Here is a 25,804-nt window from a genome sequence, read left to right as displayed (position 1 = left end):
AAAAACAACAACATTCAAATTTCTGTTGTAGACCACCTTTTCTGTGATGTAGGTATGATGTTTGGGGGGGTGGTCTTGAGCTCCAGGGCAGGGAATTTAAAATGTTTATATAAGGGCAGACACACCTTTGTTCTTGGTCCTCCTCTGTGTGAGGGGAGCACCCTGTTGCAACAGCTTTAATAAAGATCAGGCTTATTAGTTGCTTTGCTTCTCAATATTCTTTGGTTGGCCTCTGTTATTTTCTCCTACCAATAGGGAACCCACGTAAGGACTCTATACAGGCTCTTGGATACCCCATAAGGGGGAAAGGTCTGATTTTGTTTACAGCATGGTCTATGTCAGATTCTAGATGGAATCGGGGCTACTCATGCATGCAAGTTCTTTATTCCACATGACATCAAAAACACAAATCTACCCACTCCCCATTTAACCCAAATTTCTGCTTACCACATAAAATATGGTAAGTAAAAAATTACAGCGTCTATTTTACCTCTGCAAAAACTGCTAGCCAGTCATGTGTGTGGTGACTGGAGAGACTGCATATTTCATTGCCACACTCCTTAATTATGCTTGTTCCTCACCTGAGCACAACCTAGCCATTTTGTTTCATGTGGCCTTGAGGTGAAATTGCTGGGACTTCCAACCCTGGGAACATTGGCAACTGTCTTGAATGTTTTCCACTTTCGAATAATCTTCCTCACTGTAGAATGATGGACTTAAAATTGGTTGGAGGTGGCCTTATAACCCATCCCAGTTTCATGAGCAACAACAATTGCTTCTCTAAGAGCATTGCTGATGTGTTTCCTCCTTGGCATTGCACTACAACACACCCGAATGCCCCAGGCCAGCAAATTGAAACTTCAGCTTTTATAGAGATGGGCACATTTGCTCATGATCAATTAAGCAAAGGCATTTGATTAGCTGCTACTTAGCTTCTTAATTTCTATAGAAGCAGTAAGGGTGTATTTAGTTTTTCTCCATTTTGGCTTTATTTCTGTTAAATAAATCATGGCACGGTGCAATATGTCATGTCCTGTTGTCCATCCGAGGTTGTATTTACATTGGTACCTCGGGTTAAGTACTTAATTCGTTCCAGAGGTCCTGAAACTGTTCTTAACCTGAAGCACCACTTTACCTAGTTGGGGCCTCCTGCTGCTGCTGCGCAGCCGGAGCACAATTTCTGTTCTCATCCTGAAGCAAAGTTCTTAACCTGAAGCACTATTTCTGGGTTAGCAGAGTCTGTACAGTGGTGCCTCGCAAGACGAAATTAATCCGTTCCGCGAGTCTCTTCGTCTAGCGGTTTTTTCGTCTTGCAAAGCAAGCCCATTGACGCCTTAGCGGATTAGCGCTATTAGCGGCTTAGGCTTTTAGAGGCTTTTAGCGGCTTAGCGGATCAGCTGATAAGCGGTTTAGCAGCTTAGAAAAAGGGGGGGAGGGAAAAAACCCCGCAGGAACTCGCAAGACATTTTCGTCTTGCGAAGCAAGCCCATAGGGAAATTCGTTTTGCGAAGCGCCTCCAAAACGGAAAACCCTTTCGTCTAGTGGATTTTCCGTCTTGCGAGGCGTTCGTCTTGCAGGGCACCACTGTAACCTGAAGCGTATTTAACCCGAGGTACCACTATACCTAATTTTCAGATCTGCTAAGAAAAGATGATTTCCTCATAGCCAGCTGCTTCTGTCTGGCTTTTGGTACCTGCTAGTCAGATACCTCTGGGAAGCCCACAAGGAGGCCTTGAAAACAAACAAACGCAAGCCCTTTGCTGTGGCTTCCTGCTCTCTGGTCTTCCCACGACTTGCTGCCTCTGAAGCAATTTAGAGCTAATTTATCCTCCACGAATTTGCTTTAGAATGTAAACGAGTGGCGCTGCCCGCATCTTGAGGAAGTTAACTTGTGCGTCGTTCCTTGTTTTGCAACATTATCGACCGATCCCCTAAGAAAGGTATCGCGCGCCCTTTCCTAGTCCCGTTTCCTGCTTGGCGGGGTGTGTGCGTGTGTTTTTGTGTGTGTGTGCGCGTGGCCTGTGTGAACACGAAACTCCGCCCCTTCCAGCCCTCGGCTCCTCCCCTCGTGGAACTGACTCACTGCTGCTAATTTAATTCCTCTGCTCATTCCAAGGATTCCAGAGGAAAACTGTCACCTTTCCAAAATACCACGCAGGCCTGTTGCTCCTCTGCGCGCACCACCACGCTGCTCTTCTTCCCATTTCCAATCCCAAGAAGTGGGCAGGAACCTCCTGGATGAGTCAAAATTAACCCTAGCGGTGAAGAGCTTTTATTCTCTTTTTTTCACGCCCCCTCCCCCCCCCCCTTAAAGCAAAGTTCAGGGAAAGTTTCTCCTTTACGTTCTCTCTCCCCCCGCCCCCAGCCTTCACTAGCGCGCACAAAACCGGCCTCTTGGGTATCTTCTGAAAGTAAGTAATATTTCCTCCCCTCCTCCCAATCGTTCGTTCTGTTTAATTTCCTACTTGGGAGCAAGCCCTGACAGGGAAGATTTCGATTTAAACGTGCATCTGGTGGTGAGCTGTGATTTAGATTTAGATTTTGTTTTGCAGGGAGGAAAAACGTTGCTTGCAACTTTTCTTCTTTTGTGGGAAAAGTCTACCACAACTTTAAAGAGGTGGAAGACTAGAAGCGTGAGGGTTTCTTTATGCGTACATAAATATATTGTGGTTTTAATTTATTTTATGTATAGGTACTGATATATAGGTACTGAAATATATATATTTGTCATTGGATTGCTTGGGACTATGTTTTCAAAAGATCTTTATAATATCCAGTAATTTGTGTGAATTTCACGCTGTATTCTTTAATTTTGCACGTAAGTAGTAGGTTGCCGCCGTTAACCCTGTTAATATATATAAACGTTTTTGAATGTGAAATCTCGAAGCAGAGAAATGGGAGGGAGTACCACACCTTTTTTAATGGCTTGATTGTGTGCCTGTGAGTTTCTCTTTGTCTGAGTAAAGGACAGGGGCTATAACTTTTTGTCTGAAAGCCAAGAGTTCATGAGGTTGCTTGCAGGGGGCAATTGTGTGATTCGGTGTCGTTTTGATAGCGAGTTTCAATGGAGGGCGGAGATGGGTTTGTTCCAAATTTTATTTTGTTAAGCTTGATTCTCCACTTGGAAGGGATGTAGTGTGTGTTTGTGTTTTAACTTTCCCCATCTCCTCTCTCCCTCACAATGTCAGCCATTAAGGGAGGGCAGTCTTTATCTTACCTGATCTATACATTCCCCACTGCCCCAAGGGGTCAACAAACACTTCCTGAAATCCTCTGCCCATTTACTTCTAAGCCACACACAATGGAAATTACTTCTGAGTAAACATGGGGGGGGGTGACTACCCTCCTTCAAAGATATCTGTGAGTGTGTGAGTGATGATTCAGAGACTTCTGAGCAAGGAGAACCCTCTTTTTAAAAATCAAAATGTAGAAATTCTGATTTGTGGGCTGCCTGATTAGTGTTGTTAGGAAATACCTGAGCCCACACAGGCCAAAACAAGGCTCATTTTTGAAATGTTCTGTGAAAGGGAAAAGTTCAAACATATGTCACGCCTACTGTGTTGTGGATGGCCAAGATCTGAAATATAGAAGTGTCATCTGGCAATCCTGGTTCTAGGGCAATGGTGATCCAACTTCAGGCTTGAAGGATCTACTTCATTTTTTACTGCAACCCTGAGATCCCTCAACCAGAGCCAGATGCAAAATGGTGGTTCGGGAAGTGGAGCCAGTTCTCTTCTGCTGCCTGTGAGTGGGAGAACCAGCTTACAATAAGACTCCCTTGTCCAAAACTCTGGAGAGCTGTTGCTGGTCAGTGTGAACAGTACCGCACTAGATGCACCAATGGTCAAAGCTGCTATAAGGCAGCTTCTGAATAAGAGTCCTCAGTGGATTGTAACAATAAGCATTCAAGTTGTCCAGCAAAACTATACAGTACAAAGACCGGGGCTACCACAATACACTCAGGTTAATGTATGATCTACTGTCAATTATACAAATAGCTAATGGTGGTAGAGTTGCAGGGGGTAATTTTAGACCTGGGACTTATTAGTCCTTGTAGATGGAAATGTATGCTACTTTTGTCAAGGTGTCGGCAGCGCCTTTCACATTTGGGGGTTCTCTGCCCATTCATCTGAGCAGGAATACTGGCCTTCTCCCCCCAAAGTCCTGCCCTGGTGGCATTACTGAAAAGTAGAGCTGCCATCTGCCTGCCCTTTATTTTAGGTGCTTCAATTCCCTCTCAGCTCCCACCCCACTTTGTCAAAGGCCCTTCGCTAGAGTTAGGAAAAAGTTTTTGGATGGATAGCCATCATCTCCCTGAGTTCCTAACATTCAAGCCCAAAGCATCTTTGAATATTTTAAAAAAACAGACTTGTGTTGTGTCCAATGCTAGCCCTACGCAGTGTAGTAGTCCCAACTGAAACTAATGGAAATGATTAACTTTGGGCTGGTTTGATCCTGAGTAGAACTGGGTTAAAAATACAACCCTGTGTCTCCAAAGGTTGTCTTATTTCAGGCTGGTTTTCTCAGGAACAGGTAACACTGGGGGAGTTTTGTTAAGCTGTAAGGAAAATTGGCCAGTCTGCCTGCCTTGCATGTATAGGTGGCGTTGCGATTGAATGTTCTGTGTGCCACATCTAGTGAGCAGGTGTGTTGGCGCTGAAACTGTTGTATGCTTCATGTTGTGGCTTTTGCAACTGCAGCGCCTGCAAACAAGGATGGGCCAGTAAATGTGTGTGTATGAGAGGGGTGGGGGGTGGGCAGGTTGGATACAGCAGTTTCCATTTGCACAAGACCTTGATGTGACTTGTTCCAAAAACAAACATGACCTTTCACATGGGTGCATGCGTTTCTCAAATTACAGGATGAGGTTGGGGCCCATTGCTGCTTTGTGGAGGGCAGCTTGCTTTTCTTAACTTCCATGCAACTTTTTTTCCCTTTGTACATGAAAACTTGTGGAAAGCAAATCAAAACACTGCATTTGAGGAATTTGGGAGTTGTGGATTCGTAGCCACCTGCAACTGATCCTTTTGTCTGTGTCTGCTGCAAACTCTGCAGAACTGTTAAGCTTTTGGAATGGGGAGTCTAGATCCCACCTTTGTCTTTTGAAATTTTACTCCATTTTGCAGGCTCCACACAGGATCAAAATTATCTTAGCATTTCCTCAGTTCGTGGCATACAAAGGCATTGAATGAGACCTACCCTCCAGTTTGGCTTGTTCTCAAAATGGAGTCTTCATAAACTCCTTCTTAAAAAAAAAGAAAACTTCAGCCCCAACAATAATTGCTGGAACTCTTTCTCTGTGCATCATATTCCTTTTGTTTATTTAAGGGACCCCTGACCATTAGGTCCAGTCGTGACCAACTCTGGGGTTGCGGCGCTCATCTCGCTTTATTGGCCGAGGGAGCAGGCGTACAGCTTCCAGGTCATGTGGCCAGCATGACTAAGCCACTTCTGGCAAACCAGAGCAGCGCACGGAAACGCCGTTTACCTTCCCACCGGAGCGGTACCTATTTATCTACATGCACTTTGACGTGCTTTTGAACTGCTAGGTTGGCAGGAGCAGGGACCGAGCAACAGGAGCTCACCCGTCGCGGGGATTCGAACCGCCGACCTTCTGATCGGCAAGTCCTAGGCTCTGTGGTTTAATCCACAGCGCCACCCGCGTCCTATTAGAAAGGTACATAGATAGTAAACTGTGTAGCTCAATCGTATGCTTACTCCAAGGTAAGATTTGAACCATGCCATCTAATCCTAAACCAGTAAAAGGTAAAGGACCCCTGGACAGTTAAGTCCAGTCAAAGGCGACTATGGGGTTGCGGCGCTCATCTCGCTTTCAGGTTGAGGGAACTGGTATTTGCCCACAGACAGCTTTCTGGGTCATGTGGCCAGCATGACTAAACCGCTTCAGGCACAACAGGACACTGCGACGAGTGCCAGACCCACAGAAACGCCATTTACCTTCCCGCCGCAGCGGTACCTATTTATCTACTTGCACTGGCATGCTTTCAAACTGCTAGGTTGGCAGGAGCTGGGACAGAGCAATGGAAGCTCACCCTGTCGCAGGGATTCGAACCACCAAGTCCAAGAGGCTCGGTGGTTTAGACCACAGCGCCACCCGCATCCCTAAACCAGTGTGGTGCAGTGGCTTCAGCTGTTTTGCAGGACAACTCTCATCATCTCCAAGCTGGGGAAGACTGGGTTGGACTAGGACCAGGGAGGCCCAGGTTCACATAGCTTTCCTGCCAGGAACTATGCTAGCTGACCTGGGCCAACTACTAACTCTCAGCCTAACCTACCTCACAGGGTTGTTCAGAAGATAAAAGAGAGTCTGGAAAGAACCATGTATGTTAGCTAGCTGAGTACCTTGGAGGAAGAATGGGATATGAAATATATAATTTACTCAGCTGGAGATCATGGGATTTACTCCCATCTGATATAAATTATAGCTGTAGTTTATCAAGCATAGGCTCCATTTTTTAATACCTTTAATTCCAGTAGCGCAGAGTCAAAAGAGCATAATTTTGCTGTGGAACGTGGTGAAAAGAAACAAAGGCTGCTAGAAAATGCTAAGAGAAAAAAAGTACTCGAATACTGAAAATAGACACTCTGTACACTGATTTGTATAGTTACTTTTCACTTAAGAGCTAGAGTTCCCCTTAAACTACAGTTCCTAGGAAGCTGTATGCTTAAAATGTGTTTTGAATGTATGTCTGCCTGCCGCTACCTATGTTTAGCAATTTGTGGCCCCTTGACAGCCCAAAAGGGGAGAGAGAACCAACTCTTTCATAGTATACAAAAGCTCTTCTGTCTGCTTGAATGAAGGCAACTTTTTTTTTTCCTTTTTGCCATAGACAAGTGGCTATTACAAGTCTCTCAGAGCTGTTTATAAACAGAGTTTATATATCAAGCACTTAGTTCTTCTTCAGTAAATAACACTTTCAAGCAGTTTTTCTTTCTTTCGGATTTGTGCAATGCAATATGGATACCCTCTCCTTTCCTTTGTTCCATACTTGTGTGGAGATATGCCGGAGGAAGTGGGGGTATCAACTAAATGTCAGCTCAAAATGTCTGCCTAATGTCTGAGGCGAGATGCTTCAGTTTGGATTGTCCAGATGACGATATTCTTCATTGTATACTCATATTGGTTTATGCGGAGATGGTACTTGTGCGCAACTGTTATAGGCGTCCTTTCTCCCTCTGTCTGAATTATCCGTTCAATGTTTGTCCTTCTTTCGAACCTTTGTTTTGTTGCCAAAGAACATCCAATTGCCTTTCTTTCCGATGATTCTACGGCTCAGCTTTCCCAAAACTAGGCTGCACTCTGAAAATCACTTAAGTAGTACAGTACAAGTGGTTTCGAGATTGCAGCAGTACAGGAAATCCAGTTGGGTGGGACAAGCCAACCCCCCCCCCCCCCGGAAGAGGAGACTTGAAGGAAGCTGTTCCCTCTGGATTTGTTGTAGATTGGAAGTTCGTCAGGCGAGGAGCCTAGTTCCCTCCCCATCTCACCCCGCCCCTTCGCCACTTAAAAATCAGAGGAAAACCTCAGTACAAAAGCAAAAAAAACCAAAATCAGTTGTTCTGACTTCCACAACGCATGTCCTTGGCCTGGTTCTGAGGAAGTTTGTGGTTGTGATTAATCTCACGCCAGGGAAGGGCCTTTCTTCGTAAAAAGTTTTATCCGTCTGGGAAGGTTGCAGCTGTTGGGAGCCTTCTGGCGGCAGCGGTGGTGGTGGTGCAGGGTTAGCAAAGGAAATAAAGGCTCACAATCCTAAAAGGCGGGGTGGGGGGAATCTGATCACAGATTAAAGAGCCAGCCCCCTTCCTGTCTTTTAAAGCAAGACGTAATCCATGCTGGAAGGCCTCTTTGTTTTGCTGCTGATTGTGCTCCCAGGGGTCACTTGTACTGGCGTAACCAGCAAAGAACCGGGTTTCCACTTGACAGGGAACAGTGAGGGGCGGGGGGACAGGAGAGGCCTACACCTTTTCGTTCTTTCTTTCCCCGTTCAATCTGGTTTCTCTGGAGGAGACTTAATTGGCCTATGCTGGACTTTCCACTCAGACAACGACAACAACCCAGTTTTTGCTCTTTACATTTCAACCCTGCTTGCCTCTCCAATCCAGTACAAATTTCTCACTCCCACCAACACCAGCGGTGGCTAAAGGCTTTCAGGGTCTACAGTAGACCTAAGGTCTACTGACTGGCCACGCCTCCCCAAAATGAAGCAAACCTTGCTATTAACAACTGTCAGTTAGATCCCCCCCATGGAGAAACATGCTGTTTTCTTCAGCACCCTTAAGAGGTTTGCCACTTTGGCTCCATTTGTTTTATTTGTCAGTGGTGCTGCTTTCCCCCATGTTGCTCTGTGTCCGTATGACACCCCCCCCACCCCATATAGATATTGATGCCAAAGGCCAATCCACCCACCTCAATACTATCACGTTGTTGGCATCTTGTCAGTCTCAAGGGACAATGGAGTGCGCCTCCAGGGGTAACCTCAAACTGCTGCATTAGCCGCACTGAAGTGATATCCCCTCAGTGCATGCCTGAGCAGTGTGTATGTTGGTCCTGCGCTGCCTAGACAAGACCCCCCCCCCTTGCTTGGACTCGCCTATGTTGTCCAAAGGAAAGCAGAGCAATATTTTTGGCATTGGGTTGGCTGCAGGAGATGGTGGAAGGAGGCGTTCAAGGCACCATCCAACCATCTTAGGGACTCAATTCCGGATTTGTGTAGGGTTTACACCTTAGCCGGTACTCAGCACCTTTCTCCCCAACCAGGGAAATGGTTCTTTAGCCTTCCCTTCCTCTACCATGAATAGAAACAATTCACAAAATACATTTAAAGCTCTATGATACCACTTGAAAAAGTTGTGACTGTTGTAAACAAAATCTGCACTTCTTCCCTTATGGGGTATCCAAGAGCCCGTATAGAGTCCTTATGTGGGTTCCCTATTGGTAGGAGAAAATAACAGAGGCCAACCAGAGAATATTGAGAAGCAAAGCAGCTAGTAAGCCTGATCTTTATTAAAGCTGTTGCAACAGGGTGCTCCCCTCACACACAGGAGGACGGAGGAGGACCAAGAACAAAGGTGTGTCTGCCCTTATATAGACATTTTAAATTCCCTGCCCTGGAGCTCAAGTCCACCCCCCCAAACATCATACCTACATCACAGAAAAGGTGGTCTACAACAGAAATTTGAATCTTGTTTTTCCTGTCTGCCAGGTTATCTGATAAATGCCTTATCTGATTGCCTTTCCTGGTAGTCTGGCCATTCCTTTGAGATGGTGATTTCCCAATTACTGAGACAATGGGAAGGTTCCCTCACCCCCTCCCTCCTTGCAGAGAGAACATTTGGTTAGTTTGGGAGTCAAAATGGTTTCAGGATGGTCTTCCTGTGCTGCTCCAGACATGTGGTCCACATATCTATGTTTGTGCTTGGTTGGCACATTTTGCAGCTTGTTGAGAGTGCGGAGAAGAGACCCCTATTCCCCTCCCAGAGTGGTTTTAACAGTCAATCCCTCTTCCCAAAGAACTCTGGAAGATAGTAGCTCTGCAAGGGAAATAAGAGAATCCCAATAACTCTCTACACCTTAACAAACTATAGTTCCCTAGTAGATCTGGTGGCTGAGCAGTGGTGAGGCCTAGGCAGATCAGGCCTCTTAAGAAACTTCTATCTTAGATCTACTGCTCTGTTAGTTTTCAATAGGTAGGCCTGCTGTTTACCTACGGGTGAAACTGGCACCCAGATAACATCTTTCCACTGCCCACAGAAACCCTGTCCTGTGCCTGGCCTCCCTTCACCTCCTCCAGACCTTAATTAATTGCACTGCTGCTATGATCAGCTTCACAGCCCTCTCCTCACTGCGTTTCACTAAAAACAGCAACTCCCCAAAAACCAGGTTAACAACATGGGACTGCACTTCAGGGTTGCCGTACATTACCTCTTTACTTCCTCCAGGAAAATGGGCATAAGAACAGTACTTGGCAGGGCAGGCGTAACCCACAATCTCGGCCATAGTCCTTTCCCCTGCAATATGGGTCTATTATGCTATACCATGTTCACAAATTGAGAAGAAAATCACTCCCCCCGCCATATGAAATAAGTCCTTAGGGCATGAGTGCCTGACTTACTGCTAATTTTTAATTGACATACTACTGCCTAATCACAGCTACACTAAATCCAACATACTTGAACTTTCTATTGGGCAGCAGTGAAGGAGCAGTCAAGGCGTCACAAACCAATAGTCAATAATGATAATGGGAGTTTCACTCTAGCCTCTGACTCAATGGCTTGAACCGCTTTCCTAAATGTCAGTCATTTAGGTGGGATTTCACCCACAGGCTGCAAACATTAAAAAGTAGGAGAAGGCTTGTTCCCCATGAAACAAATTGAGAATTGGGGGCTGCATATTTTTGCCTCAGATCTTGGGTTCTACAGAAGCTAAAAAAAGAAAAAAAGTTGGAAATCTGTGAGCATCTGCCGGTGTCGAAACCCTTCCTTGTCACAGCTAAAACTTGAGATGATGGTCCTTAGCCTTGCTGTCTAAATACTCTTTAAATACAGGGTAGCTGTATCAGCAGCTATTACTCACTGCTAAATTGAACCTCTGCTATTAGAGGTAATATACCTCTGTTTACAAGAGACAGAGATCAAAGAGCGGGGGATTTTTGTTCCTTTGTGCTCTAGTTATAAGTTTATCGGGGGCATCTGATAGCCACTGCTGCTGAGACAATGCTGGACAACAAATATTATTTGCCTTGCTGCTTCCAATCAGTTCTCTGGTCAGCATAGGAATGGGCAACTTAACGATAGAAGTACAGTGGTACCTCGGGTTACATACACTTCAGGTTACAGACTCCGCTAACCCAGAAATAGTACCTCGGGTTAAGAACTTTGCTTCAGGATGAGAACAGAAATTGCGTGGCGGCAGCGGGAGGCCCCATTAGCTAAAGTGGTGCTTCAGGTTAAGAACAGTTTCAGGTTAAGAACAGACCTCCGGAATGAATTAAGTACTTAACCCGAGGTACCACTGTATATAGGGCATATCCCAGTGTCATTTTAGGACCTGGGAGACAAGGGATCAAATCCCTACTTGGGCATGGAGCTCACTGAGTGATATTGGACCAGTCACTGCCTCTCTCAGACTAACACAGGGTTGCTGTGGGGATTAAATGAGGAGGGGGGAGAACCATGTACGCCACCATGAGCTCCTTGGGATAGGAAGGCAATAAATAAATATGCAGAAGGTGCCAGGTTCAGTCCTCTGCATAGAATTGTAGCACTGGAAGAGGAACCACAGGGTCATCTAGTCCAACCCCCTACAGTCTTTTGCCCAGCGTGGATCTTGAACCCACAATTTAGAGTCTCATGCTGTACCATCTGAGCTATCCCAGGTAGGCTGGGAATGTCCTCTGTCCGAAATCCTAGAGAATATTCTCTACCTAGTGTAAATAATTACGCTAAATGGACCAATAGCCTGACTTGGGAAGGTGGCTTCCAATGCCCTTCAGATATTATTGAAAACCCCCAGCTCCCATCATCCATAACCATTGGGCATGCTGGCTAGGACTGGGGGGAGTTAGGAGTCCAGGAGCCACACGTTCCCCACCCTTGATCTAGGACTAACTGTATGACACCAAGCTTTCCACAGGTAAAAACAACCAAATGGGAAGGAAGGGAAAATGGAGGTGAGCTGTTGCCCATCTTCTGTCAGGAAACTTTCCGCTCCTCCATCCCTCAGATCTGATTGCCACCTGTTCTGCTTTCTTTCAGGTAACCCTCCTGACACCATAGAGCCTGGCAGCTGGGGCGAGGGGGGCAGCCCCTCTGGGGAGATGGGGGACGCTGGGGAGAAGGGTCTGGACAACGATGCAGAAGGGGTCTGGAGCCCTGATATTGAGCAGAGTTTCCAGGAGGCCCTGGCCATCTACCCACCCTGTGGGAGGCGGAAGATCATTCTTTCGGATGAGGGGAAGATGTACGGTAGGTGGGACTTAACTTTGACACATTAGACCGGCTGCTCTTGTCCTTGGTTCTCTTTGGGGATCGTCCTGCAAGCCATAATATATGATGAGTAGCAATGGGCTTAGAATATGTGAGGTAAAAAAAGAAGACGACGTTTTTCTAGCTCCCTGAAGAAATGGAAGGAGCTGGGAAGCTGGCCACTGATGGTGCTGTGTTCCTGCGGTACACCGCTAGCAGTGCCTTTTCCCTTCCAGCTCTCATGGTCCTCACATGCAGCCGCCATGGTACTGTGCCACAGATGCTGTGCAGAAGGCTCTCTTTAGGGACAGAAAAGAAACAAAAGAGCCAGCAGGGCCAGGAAGAGAAATGAGGGAGCTACATGCTCCGTTGTAAACAGAGGCCCTACAATGTGACGCGCTAGACCTATAATGACAGGGCCTCACCTGGAGGCAGTTCTTACTCTCCATAGGCGAGTGGCTAATGACAGTTCAATTTTCAGTTATACAATTTGTACCATCCCTTTCTTTTAAGGAACTTCTGCATCAATATCCTGCATTTGGACAAGTCACTCTCTCTTAGCCTGACCCACCTCACAGGGTTGTTGTGAAGATAAAACCACAGAAAGCACCCTGGGGTCTTTAGAGGCAGTGTGGGGTGTACTTTTGGTGATGGGGGACAACCGTGTGCAAGGTCTGCTGGAGGAGGGGTCAGGTTTGCATCCGCCCACCTTTTTTAAACGTCTGCAGTGGGCGTGACCTGACAGTCCAGATGATTCAGAAGTTAGCAGGGTTGTGTCTCTGAGCACGTGCAGAGTTGGGGAGACTGCAACCTCAGCATGCTTTGACCTGCCCCATGTGGCAACTTACCACTGTTGTCAGCAGCATGGTCAAGAGAGGCGGGGGAATGCCACCTCTGTATATGGTGCTCAAGTTGGATGGGTTGTTTTCCTGATTTCCTGCCTCTTCTCTCTCAGGCCGCAATGAACTCATTGCCCGCTACATTAAACTGAGGACAGGCAAAACACGGACAAGGAAACAGGTAAACGTGATGGGCTTGACATGAAGCCTAAGACTGCAGGAAATAAATCTGAGGTGTGTGGGGAGAATGAGGCCTGGTGAGATTTCCCCCTTTCTCTCCACAGAGTTTCCTGCTAAGTCTCTCCCCCCAACTCCTTCCACAGGTCTCCAGTCACATCCAGGTTTTGGCCCGGCGGAAAACCCGTGAGATTCAGGCCAAGCTCAAGGTGAGTCCCTTCCCTGCATTCCCTGAAATGTTTATGACAAGCTTGCACCTCTGGATTCCCTACCCATCCTGCTGTAGGAAGAGTAGTAAGGGGGTACATATTTTACCCCCCCCAAGTCCCATAATGCTTTGCTGGTACTTGAGACAAGCTCTAGGTTTGAGGGAAGTTATTGGGAAAGTGCCATCATTGGACACCCCCCCCCCGGTCTCTGGGGGAATTGTTTTTTATTATTATGTGTTCCGTTTATTACCCATCATTCACCATCAACATTAAAAACAGCTAAAACAAATCACAGTCACTGGAATAGAGTGGTTCCTGAAAACACATCTCTCAGGTGTCAAAGGTGGCAACTACAATAGTACCTTGGTTTTTAAACAGCTTAGTTCACGAACAACTTGGAATTCGAACGCCGCAAACCCAGAAGTAGATGTTCCGGTTTGCGAACTTTTTTTGGAATCGGAACTGTTCCGTTCTGAGTGTTACACTTCCTTTTTCAGTGCCAAACTTTAGTTTTGAGTGCCCCTGCTCCTGTCAGCTGGGGGCTGAAAAGCCTCCACTTCCCAGCTGAGAGATCCCCGCCCCACTCCTTCTTGCATGGGAGTAGGAGCTGGATCGGGGCTGCGCACCTGGAGAGGTGCAGGCTCCGTCACACTTTTCCATTGAGGGGTACATGGCTGCGTTCACCTCAATAGAGAAGTTTAAAGGAGCATCATGTGCCAATGCAGAGACAGCCCAACAGCTGCCTCAGCAGTGGTTTAGGGGCTCTCAGATGCAACTGCTGGGCTGCCTCCACCTTTGCCACCACAGCAACTATTCCGCCTGGCTGCCTTCAGGTGGTGCAGGGGCTCTTATGCTGAGGTGGAGCTCCTTTAAACCTCTTCCTTGAGGGGGGAGTGAGGCGTGAATCCCTCAATGGAAAGTGTGACAGAGCCTACACTTCCCCAGCTGAGCACGCCCATCCAGCTCCTACTCCCATGCAAGCAGGAGCAGGGGCAGGGATCTCTTTGGAATGCTTTGGTTTTGGAATGGACTTCCGGAACGGATTAAGTTTGAAAACCAAGGTACCACTGTATAATGAAGGCTTCAGGCCTAGGGGCTGCCACAGGGGATGCCTTTTCTTGGGCTGCTACCACCCCACCCCAAATATCTGACAGCCCCCACTGCCGACCTCAACATCTGAGGAAAGAAAGCACACTTTGGGATATTTAGGTCCTAAGCCATTTAGGGCTTCAATGTGAGCGCCTTGAGTTTACCAGGTAACAGAAGTGGGGCAAGCAGCTGTAGTGGCAGGTGAGAAGAGCTCTGCCCAGCTGCAGTGAGGTAGCCACCATTTTAACTTCCCCAAAGCCCTGTCACCTCCAAAGTAGCATTGTGCTGCATCTGCAGGGGGCTGGTTTTCTTTAAGCCGCCTGCACTGGACCAAGCATGTTGTTTTTTTCAAGACTGTCGTCCCGTCCCACCTGTCCTGCTTGGAGCTGGGAGAGGAGCTCTGAGCAGCTGCAGCAAGCAAGGGGAGACATCCGTCTTAATCTTGGCCCTCCTACATCCCTGATGTAGGAGCGTTGCACTGGGCCCTGGGGAGGAATTAACAATGATGGCTCCCTAGCAGCTGCTCTGAGCGCCTCTCGGCACGAAGGAGCAAAGGCAGACAGAAAGGGGCCCCGTACAGGCAGCTGCACTGAGCAGGTGGGCCTGTTTTAAGGAAACCTCGCTGATTGATGCTGAGAGGAGCCCTGAAGGGCTTCAGCAAGTAAAAGGAGCCCACTTGAAACCCGCCCCCCCATAGCCGTGATGCAGCACTGCTGCCATGTCAGGGACACTGAAGGCGCAGTTAAAGGGACTCTTCATTGCTTCAGTCTATCAGCCGCCTTCTCAGTGCCAAACATCATGGTGGTTTTTTTTTCCTGTAGAGGCCAGGCTGGAGGGGATAGGTCAGGGAGTTCTGAGATTTGAACAAAGCTTAGTAATTAGCAGGGGAAGAACAAAGTGTGACTGCAAACCAGGAATCCTGGTTTTCTGAGGAGATTTTTTAATAGGACAATATTGATATTGACCTCCCTAAGGAATCCGTTCCACTATCAAACAGCTCTTCCTGTCAGAAGCTCCTTCGATATTTAGTCGAAATCTCCCTGTAATTTGAAGCCATTGGTCTGATTCCTACCCTCCAGGGCAGGAGAAAAGCTTGCTCCATCCTCCATGTGGCAACCATTTAGGATATTTGAAGGTGGCTATCCTGTCTCTTCTCAGTCTCCCCTTTGGTGGGCTACCAGTTCTCTCAACCTCTCTTCGTAATGGAGTCCAGTGCAGTGATTTCTAAGCACTTCTTCAGGGTGTGGTCTGAACCCCAGCAACTGATGCAGCCCCCTTTCTGGAGCTAAGCAGGTGTGGGTCTGGCCAATGCCAATATATACCACCTTGAATTCCATAATGGAAGGGAAGGCAGCATGTAAATGATGATAATTATACTATTGTTTGTAACTCAATGGCTCACAGGGGGGCTAACCCCTAGACACTACAGGGTGAACACCTTATAACAGGGGTGTTTAACCAGCTCCCATGAGCCCCAGCCAACATGGCCAATGGTCTGGCATGATGAGAGTTGTTCTCCAGTAGTGAGTGATCCCTTCATCATCGGCTTCCTCAATGAGAAGACAGGTGATGACTGATGGCTTGCCTATATGGCACCCTGTCCCCTACAAATGTCTCCTGTGGGGTGATAGCCCCAGAAGAAATTACATTACCCCCACAGTCAAAGTTATGTGTGTCATTATGCACCCCATAACCCTCTGAAACTTCCAGACCCTTCAGGGCTGATTTGCAGGCATTCCTCAGTAGAGAAATCAATGTGGAAAAGGAGACCTTGAAGGTAGGATGTTTCGAGAACTCCTGTGCAAGGGAAACGGGCATTTGCAAACCAGGATTTGTCTCTCTTCAAGGACCAGGTAGCAAAGGACAAAGCGCTTCAGACTATGGCAGCCATGTCTTCTGCTCAACTCGTATCTGCCACAGTCCTCCAGGAAAAACTGGGCTTGTCTGAACCCCACTACCCACCCAGCACCACCGTAAGCATGTGGAAGAGGGGCTGTGAGGTGGGGTTTCTATGGGGCTGTAATGCTACGACAGGAATGGAGAACCTGTGGGCTCGAGGTGTTGTGGGACTACAGTTCCCATAATCCCTGGCAATTAGCCATGCCCACTGGGGCTGTTGAGAGCAATAGTTTAGCAAAACCTGCAAGCTCCCAGGTTCCCGGTTCCTGTTCTCTTTCTGTATTAAAAACTTAGATTAAGGTTTCTGCCAGTTTAGCTCTTGACTCTCCCAAGGAATCTTGGGAATTGTAGTTTGGTGACATTCAAAAGAATTCTCTGTGTTAGATCATTAGCTCTTTCCTGGAGAGAGGAAATTATTATTAAATGGTGTTTAAGTTAAGAGTTGTTGCTGAATAAATGGAACCTCAGCTGACAGATCTTATGTACAAGCATTAGTCCATTATATTTGCATATGGGCAAAAACCATGTTTTGGAAGCAAGAAGCATGCTTCCTAAGTTTTTTAGATCAGATGACTTAGCAGACGTCATCACCACAGAAGAGGCATTCTCCTCTTCCAAAATGCAGTCTTAGTTTTTATAAACACTTGTTTGTTTGTTTTGTTTTTTAATAATCACTCTCCACTGAATTTGGTCAATTAAACGGTTTTAAAATTTGATTTCATCAGTTCAGAGTAAACAGAATAAATGTTGCAGCCCTAACTTAAGTATGTAGTGTAGTTTTTAACTCTTCTGACTTTTCCAGTCCACAGAGTTCTTCCAGTTTTGGACAGGGGATGCAAGCCAGTCCCGAGACACTCTAGAGTAAGTTGTTGTTGTTTTCAGTCATTGACACACACACACTCCTGGGAGCAGCAATTTGTCTAGCATTTCTGCAACACACGTGTGTGTGTGTGTGTGTTGCAATGCCCCCCTGTTGAAAAGCCGTATCTTGACTCTTCTCTTTCTCCCTCCTACCCTTAGCATCAAGCCTATCCTCCAAGCGCCATACCCCATCCCAGTCCCAGCACCCACTGCTGTCCCAGGTAAGCCACTGTCTTCCTAAACCGCTTGCCCTCCTACGAGGCGAGTGGGGTGGGGTGAGAGTGCGCCAGTCGGCCTCAGTGCCTTCTCCCTCGGCTCGGCAGGTTACCACGCGCCCCCAGGGAGAGCCCCCCGCCTCCCCAGCGCTACCTCTTGGCAGGGAAGCCACATTGGTACGGAAACGCTTCGGCTGGTGGAGTTCACTGCGTTTGTGGAGCGGCAGGCAGAACAAGATGCGGTGAGATGTGCACCTATACTTAACCCCATTCGCACACTTGCGCCTCGTGCCAGCTGTCCCCATACATTGTCTTGAAAAGTTTGGGAGTTGGCCTGATGATGTAATCGGCCGTGTGTTGGAGATCTAGTTTCAAGACTCCACTCGGTGATGAGATGCTTAGCAGGTGGCCTTGGGCCAGTCACAGTCTCGCTGCCTAACCTGTCTCACAGGGTTATTTAAGATGATAAAATAGGACAGCTCTGTTTATGTTGCCCAGAGTTCCTTGGAGGAAGGGCAGGGCAGGGCTTGATAAACAGAAGTGGATGGAGGGACGAGTATAAGAAACTACAGTGGTACCTCAGGTTAAGTACTTAATTCGTTCCAGAGGTCCGTTCTTAACCTGAAACTGTTCTTAACCTGAAGCACCACTTTAGCTAATGGGGCCTCCTGCTGCTGCCGTGCCGCTGGAGCCCGATTTCTGTTCTTATCCTGAAGCAAAGTTCTTAACCTGAAGCACTATTTCTGGGTTAGCAGAGTCTGTAACCTGAAGCGTATGTAACCTGAAGCATATGTAACCCGAGGTACCACTGTACATGCAGCAAGTGGAGAAGCTAAGCTTAAGATACCAGTACAGTTGTATCTTGGATCCCAAACGCCTTGCCAGTCGAACGTTTTGGCTCCCGAATGCCGCAAACCCGGAAGTGTTCTGGTTTGCGAACGTTATTTGGAACCCGAACGTCCTCTGCGGCTTCCGATTGGCTGCAGGAGCTTCCTGCAGCCAATCGGAAGCCGCACCTTGGTTTCCAAACATTTTGGAGGTCGAACGGACTTCCGGAATGGATTCCATTCAACTTCCGAGGTACCACTGTAGGCTGATATTCATCTCAAGATTAAATTTGGAGAGACGGAAATGTGGTGAAGTAGCTAAAAGTTTGACCTTTGTAGGGCAGGAAATTTGGGGTTCAGATCCCACCGTTGCCATGAACGTATCCTGTGCGAACAGGCTACTGGACTAGGTGGGGCATTGGCCTGATCCTGAAGGCTCATCTTATTAGGTGACCTGGAGGAAGTTGCTGTCTCTCAGCCTCTGACCACAAGCCAGTGTGGTTTAGTGGTTAGGGTGTTTTATTAGAGTTGGTGCAATCCAGGTTCTAATCCCTAATTAGATGTGAAACTCGCTGGGTAATCTTGGGTTAGTCACTATCTCTCCATCTGACTTACCTCACAGGGTTATTGTGAGGATAAAATGAGGGGAGAGAACATTGTGTACTACCTTTAGCTCACTGGAGGGAAAAGCAGGATAAACATGTCATACTTAAAAACAACAACAACCCAGCAATATCAGAATTGCACATATTGTATTCCTGCTTTACTGAGTTAATTGGGAGGATCACAGCAGTAACATTTGCATCTGATGAAGTAGTCCCTAGTCCACAAAAGCTTACACCATAATAAAATGTGTTAGTCCTTAGCTTAATGTGCAGCAACAGACTAGCATGAGTACCATATTGAAAGCAGTTGTAAAGCACTTTTTAAAAAATGCTATTTGCATTCTAGCTTCTTTTGGCAAGTGATTCAGTAAATAAATAACAACACCCTAGTGGTCCCGGGCCCTAAGGAAGTTAGATTGGCTTCGACCAGAGCCAGGGCCTTTTCAACTCTGGCTCCGGCCTGGTGGAACGCTCTGTCTCATGAGACCAGGGCCTTGCAGGATCTGATTTCTTTCCGCAGGGCCTATAAGACAGAGTTGTTCCGCCTGGCCTTTGGCTTGGAGCCAATTTGATTCCCTCCCTCTCTCTTTTTTTTTTTTTTTTTCTTTTCCTTCTCCTCCTGCGATGAGGCTACATTTTAATATTTTAATGTTCCATTATATTAATGTTGTATTTTATGTTTGTTTTTAAGTTTGTAATCATTCACCTTGTTTTTATTATTGCTTGTAAGCCGCTCTAAGCCCGGCCTTGGCTGGGGAGGGCGGGGTATAAATAAAAAAATATTATTATTATTATAAATCAAAATTCGGGCAGCTGGTGCCAGTCTGCATCATTCTGTCTCTGACTTCCTCCCTTTCCTCCCAGCAGTGTAAGCAGCAACACCGCTTTGTGCATATCGACCCGACACCCGCCTCTGACTCCCCGCTGGAGACGGTGGACGTACGCCAAATCTACGACAAATTCCCTGAGCGGGGAGGTGGGCTGCGAGACCTGTATGACCAGGGGCCTCCTCATGCCTTCTTCTTGGTCAAGTTCTGGGTGAGAATCGCCCTGCTTCCCTCAATCCCCAACAAGCTAGGAAGGCAAAAGCTCCTTTGCTGCATTATGTATAGATATTTACCTGGCTAGTTTGCTGGGGCCAGTGGATTGCCTTGGTGGTTCAAAGCAGATAAAGCAGATTCTGGGTACATTCAGGCCAGATCTCCTAGAAAAGCTTGGCATGGCTCCATCACTGTTTAGGTGGAGGGGGCAAATGAGCCATTTTGAATACTGACCTAATGAGTACATTGTTGTTGCTTCAGCTGTGCACATTAGCCGCCCTCCAGCTTCAGATAGGATCCGGCGGGTCCCAGCCAGAAAAACTGTTTCAAGGGAGCTTTGGTCTCTGCTCCTAGCTAATTGAAAGCTGCTCTAACCATCTTTACAGCTACAGAAAAATGCCATTGAGCCTGTAATAAAATGTTGCAGTATAGGGTGCTCCTATTACCGTACCCGCCAGCCATGACCCCTCCCACATGGTTCCCACCACTCCAAACAACAGCCTGTCAGCATTCTGAAGCTACTGAACATGCTCAGTCCTTGTTGCCATGTTTTTGCTGGATTTCCCCTCCGTGTAGGGTTTTTATTTCCTAAAGATGTTTCCTACTGTTGAAAACCTTGGAGGAGACGCAAGCCTTCCGAAGCCTTCCATTTGTGGCGTGACTGATGTTATTTTGGCAGTGTCAGGATTCGCCCTTGGAGAACTTAGTTTGCTATTTGTGTGTAGAATAATGGCTATGCTGTTATATTGCTATAACGATGCACACAAAAGCCAGGTCCTCAAGCAAATAGAATTGCAATGGTTCACAGAAGTAATAATTGCATACAGGATATGCAAGGTTACTTGCAAACACCCCCCAAGGCCAACCCAAATGAATCATTAATAGTAAACTTTAGAACATTGTCTTATCCACCAAGGCCAGACCTCAGAAGATCACAAAAAGGGCAGGAAGGTGATCCCCACCCTCTATCCTCCTGGCCCCAGCAAGTGATGTTCAATGGCATATTACTTCTCTGCATGTGGGGTTTTTGTTTAGCTGCAAGTGTGGCAAGTAGTTGTGGAATAGACATTCTTGTCCCACCCCCACTTATGAAGTACTACCTGAAATGTATGACATCCTGCTTTCTATATCAGTCGGGGCGGGGGTGGAAAAAAAGAAAAGAAAGAAAACACTGCATTTTCCCCCCATTTCTCCTGTTACCATAGGCTGATCTGAGCTTTCCCCTCCTTGAAGAAGAACCAGGGGGCACAGGAGGGGCCTTCTATGGGGTGAGCAGCCGATACGAGGGCCCACGGGCTCTGACTCTCAGTTGCACCTCCAAGGTCTGCTCCTTTGGCAAACAGGTGGTGGAAAAACTGGAGGTGGGTGCGGGGGGGCAGGGGAGAGTTGACAGGGGGATGACGGGACTTGGGGGGGGGAGTGGATGGGGAGAGAAGAGGGGGTTGCCACACTGGCGGGTGGGGGTGCTAGAGGAACAGGGTTCGTTTATGCCTAAGAAGCTTCTGTGCAGCAGCTTGTGCAAAAGTAGCCACGTCGGCCACAATGAAAGTTGCCTTTTACCCACTGCGTACACACCACACCCATGAGGAATCCTGGGGAATGTAGTTCACCCCTTACAAAGCCACACTGCCCAGCACTCTTGGCAAACCACAGTTCCCAGGATTCTTTGGGGGAAGCCATGTGCTTTAGAGGTGTGGTGTGCATGCAGCCTGTTTCTCTGTTTAGCCCATTGCTGCATGCTCTTATCTCTCCAGGATTTTGGGTGGGGGCAGAAGCATTGTTAGGGTGACCCAGGCAGCTTGAGCCTCAAATCTCCTGCCCTTCCCTCTCCGCCCCAAACTTAAACCCAAACCCTGCTTATAGGGCTGCTGGGACTACATTTGCATCTATGCATCTAAACTGGCATATGCAGATTTGTGTCAAGGGCCTGTGTCCTCATCCCTTCAAATACTGTATTTTTTGCTCTATAAGACTCATTTTTTCCCTCCTAAAAAGTAAGGGGAAATATGTGTGCGTCTTATGGAGCGAATGCAGGCTGCGCAGCTATCCCAGAAGCCAGAACAGCAAGAGGGATTGCTGCTTTCACTGCACAGCAATCCCTCTTGCTGTTCTGGCTTCTGAGATTCAGAATATTTTTTTTCTTGTTTTCCTCCTCCAAAAACTAGGTGCGTCTTATAGAGCGAAAAATACGGTATTTGCAGTGCCCCTGGGCAGGAATCTCTCAGGCCACCTGTTTCCTTATCCTTTTAACAGGCCATTGTGTGTGGGAGGTTGAACCTTCTGGCTTTTTGCGTGCAAAACACGTGTTCCGGCATTGAGCTGTTGTGCTTTCCCTTGCAGCCAATGTGGTGCCCCTCAGACATTGCTGGACATCCGCCCATGCTCATTGGCCTGAGGCTGACTGGTCTTCAGAGTCCAAAAACATATTGAGGGCACCAAGTTGGCTGTTTCTGCTCCGGCAGAGATATGGGGAAGCTCTGGCTCCCCAGTTGTTGGACCCCAACTCCCATTATCCCTGGCCATTGGGCTAGGCTGGCTGGGGTTGATGGGAATTCGGCTCCAGCATCTTGAAGGCTGCAGGTCCTCCATCCCTTCATCAGAAGCTTTCCTTCTGATGTGCTGGATGCAGGGAATCTGGTACCCCACTCACCCGATGGAGACCATTAAAAAAAGGGAGACCTGCAGCCTAATGCTGTGCATGTCTTAAACTATAGAAGGACCTGGAAGCTAGGAAGATCTTCAGGGTCAAGAGCAACTTGGCCTAGAATGTTTAAGAAGTTAAGTGTGTGCGAGTGTGAAAGTGTTAAGCTGTATCAGCTACTGGACATTGAGGAGTTAAGATTTGCATCCCACAAACAGATTTACAGTACTTGGAAGTTGGGGGGGGGGGGGACAGGCTTAATTTCAGTCGAGCACGTTTAAGTTTAGGAGTGTGAGTCTTGCTCCTTTTAGAAGGTTGTCCCTACAGTGGCGGAGGAAGAGAGGTGGTTTTTTGCTCCGGACAAAGGTGGTGTGCCTGTGTTAGGTTCTCTCTGTCTCTCATATGCCCGCTTTGCCATTAACCACTCCCATCTCCCCAACTCTGCAGACAGCAGAGCCTCCCCACTGGGAAGACGGACGCTTTGTTTTCCAGCTGCAGCGCTCACCGCTGTGCGAGTACCTCATCAACTTCATCCGCAAACTGCGAACGCTGCCAGAAAAGCCGATGATGGACAGTGTGCTTGAAAACTTCACCATCCTGCAGGTATTTGGGGAAGGAAACGAGGGGCCATCTTGCACTCTCTCTATCTCTCTGCCTTTCTTTCCTTCCCTGGGGGAGGAGAAGGCAGAATAGGGAGCCAAGCCAAAACTTGAATTCTCCATAAATGGAAACTCCAGTCCTTGACCGACCCAGAGTCAGTACAGTACAAGGGCAACCTTTTAATTTCCCTCAGCTCTCCAGGGTGAAGCATTGTGGGGAATCTAAATGGCACATATAAAATCCTCCAGTGGCAAGTTCTAGCTTAGGAACATTCCTTCATGTAGGATAGCAAGGGCAATGTGGCGTGATGCCTCTTCTAAGATTATGCTGGTTGTGCCTTGTGCATCCATGATGTAATAGTGTGCTGGTTGTAACTATTTTTTCTCATGTGGAAACACAGGCATAACCGAACAGAGTAGAATTCAATTGACAGACTTACGCTTCTTTTAATTGGGAAGCAACCCTTAATAAATGCTTGTGTTTTGCAATTTGTGAGTCAGCTGTAAGGCAGTGGAGACCTGGTACAGCAATAAGGGTGAGGGAAGGGAAGATGGCAGCACCTGTCAAATTTGTCATGGGGGCTGCAGCAAGCTCCCTGTGGGAGAGATTTAGAGAAATCTCATTAAGCTCCTAGATATGGGCAGGATTGTCCCCTTGCACTGCTGTGAAACTTGTCAGAATACACTCCATCCCCTCCACAGGTTTTGCGGGATCAAGAAACTCAGGAGTTACTTTTATGTGTGGCCTTCGTGTTTGAAGTGTCTGCCAGCGAGCACGGGGCACAACACCACATCTACCGGCTGGGCCGGGAGTGATGAACAGCTTTTACCCCACCTCCATGCTCCAAAATGGGTCACTCGCCTCCGCTGCCTCACCCACCAGGAGGTCTATGGCCTGTCTGTGAACTGTGAATGGACTGCTATGACAGCTGCTGAAACTTCTGTGATAATGGCTTTTTTGTCACCTGGCAACCACCGGCAAACCCAGCAACTGATTCTACCAGTGGATATCCTCCTCTCTCCCTGATGGCCACAAAGTTAGACCTGAGGCCCAAGCCCAGAAGCACTGCTGTTATTCAGTGGAGAAGCTCGCAGCCATGGCAACAGCATTGTCGAGCAGCAGTGCTTTCAGGGCAAGCTCCCCCCACCCTGTTTACAGTCAAGCTGTGGGATATCAGGAGTTAACCTCTACCATACATATGTCATGGCAGAGCTTGACCGAGAACATCCCCCTCCGTGCGGCTGGGATTTCACACACTCCATTGTCACATGTGGCATTTTCGAGGACGGTTGCTTTTAATAATCTGGCAGAAGTTTGATGTAACTTAACCTGTCTGTGTGAGAATTAGGAGTAAGGAGATCAACCTGTTTTGGGGGTGGGCCACCACACCACTTCACCTCAGGTAGCGGGGTCCACATGATTGTAGGCTCCTCCCCAGAAAACCTAGTGTTCTGTGTGTGGGGTTTTGGGTATGGCATTCAGTAAGGCGAGCCTCTGCTTGCAGCCTGAGGTGACACAACCCTGAAAGCAGTATACATTTGATCCTGCAGGCTCTCTTTACGTGTACTACACCTAATCTGGTGTTGTTTTTAACCATGCCTACTGGGGGGGGGCGGGGGGAGTCCCATTGTAGAATTTAGTGGGGCTTACTCCCTGTCGCACTGGAGGTGGAGACATTCACCTTTCAGAGGCATATCACCTCACAAGAGATTCAAGGCTTTGTCTATACATGCAGCAGAATGAGGAGGTAGAACGGCTGCAGTGGGGCCAACACTACAGACTACAGGCAGGCGATTCAATTCGTTATTATTCCTAGGTGTAAACTCCCTTGAAGAACACCAGCAAACCCAGGGAGAAAAGTTCACCTGCAGGCCTCTGCCTGCAGTGCTTGCTTTCTGCTAGCAAGAGTTTTATGTAGGCCAGCACCCAAAAAGAAGGTTCAGCGGGCCGGTCTTTGAGCTGAAAAAAACCGTTCCTTTCAACAGGAATGCAGAACCTTTCTTTCCTGTTGGAGGCCAGCACAGGCTCAGCACCCATTGTTTGGGGGCCGCCTTCTAGTGGTGGGGGGGCACCCCATTTCACCCCTTCCTTGCCACTGCCATGAATTTGGCCAAAGGCTCCCCCTCCTTGGGGGAAGGCTATAGCACAGGAGGAGCACCCTTGCTTTGCATGCAGAAGGTCCCAGGTTCAACCCCACTATCTCTAGGTAAGGCAGGGAGAGACCTTTGTGGAACTCAGGTGAGCCACTGCCAGCCCATGCAGATGATAATTAGGGTCAGACTCTGCCTACGGCAGCTTTCTCTGCTACTGCCCTGTAGCTGCAAATGGGGAAGTAACATGTTTATTCCACAGCTTTGTTCTGCTGGCTGTTTAGACCCAGCCTCTGATGGAGCGAAGTGTAAGAACGAGCCAAGCTTTGCTTAAAAGTGTGGGGTGTACGAGACACATTTGGACTTTATGTACAGTGCTACCTCAGTTTACGCAGTTTACGAACTTAATCTGTTCCAGAAGTTCGTACTTAAACCAAAACCGTTCTTAAACCGAGGCGCGCTTTCCCTAGTGAGGCCTCCAGCCGCCGGTGCCCTTCCACCGTTGATTCCGTTCTTAGACTGAGGTAAAGTTATCAAACCAAGACACTATTTCTGGTTTTGTGGAGTTTGTAAACCAAATCGTTCTTAAACCGAGGTACCACTGTACTTTCTTCGTATACAGTCCTTTTCCCTTGCCCCTTTGCCATTCACAAGGTTGCAGCGGTCTCTCGCTTTGGTGGGAAAGGGGGCAAATTATGTGATCTTGCATAAAGTTTATTTTGACATA

The 25,804-nt window shown here is 47.6% G+C and overlaps 2 protein-coding genes across 7 annotated transcripts in view; one reads left to right on the top strand and one right to left on the bottom strand.

The window, feature by feature from the left end:
- DKKL1 (dickkopf like acrosomal protein 1) overlaps positions 1-2,222 on the bottom strand; it is an 18,775-nt gene extending 16,553 nt beyond the window's left edge. Inside the window, exon 1 of the mRNA XM_079950548.1 lies at positions 2,139-2,222. The gene's annotated coding sequence lies outside the window, so the exon portion shown is untranslated. The remainder of the gene's footprint in view (positions 1-2,138) is intronic.
- TEAD2 (TEA domain transcription factor 2) lies at positions 2,125-25,804 on the top strand. Of its 6 annotated transcripts, none has more exons than XM_079950555.1 (12): positions 2,125-2,261; positions 11,776-11,985; positions 12,941-13,005; positions 13,148-13,210; positions 16,147-16,272; positions 17,001-17,059; positions 17,219-17,280; positions 17,383-17,516; positions 19,574-19,744; positions 20,952-21,107; positions 22,835-22,990; positions 23,689-25,804. In XM_079950555.1, exons 2-12 carry the CDS (start codon positions 11,838-11,840, stop codon positions 23,800-23,802), a joined length of 1,254 nt encoding a protein of 417 aa, XP_079806681.1. In that variant the 5' UTR covers positions 2,125-2,261; positions 11,776-11,837; the 3' UTR covers positions 23,803-25,804. The 6 variants fall into 6 exon arrangements, with proteins under 6 accessions (XP_079806681.1, XP_079806683.1, XP_079806684.1 ...); XM_079950557.1 differs by lacking the exon at positions 2,125-2,261 and adding an exon at positions 2,284-2,411 and having other exon boundaries at positions 16,153-16,272; XM_079950558.1 differs by lacking the exon at positions 2,125-2,261 and adding an exon at positions 2,284-2,411 and having other exon boundaries at positions 20,952-21,014.

The sequence above is a fragment of the Podarcis cretensis genome (genome assembly GCF_951804945.1).
Source record: "Podarcis cretensis genome assembly, chromosome: 13".
NCBI lineage: Eukaryota > Metazoa > Chordata > Lepidosauria > Squamata > Lacertidae > Podarcis > Podarcis cretensis.
The sequence above is the reverse complement of the archived record's forward strand: the minus strand, read 5'-3'. Positions and strand labels throughout refer to the sequence as shown.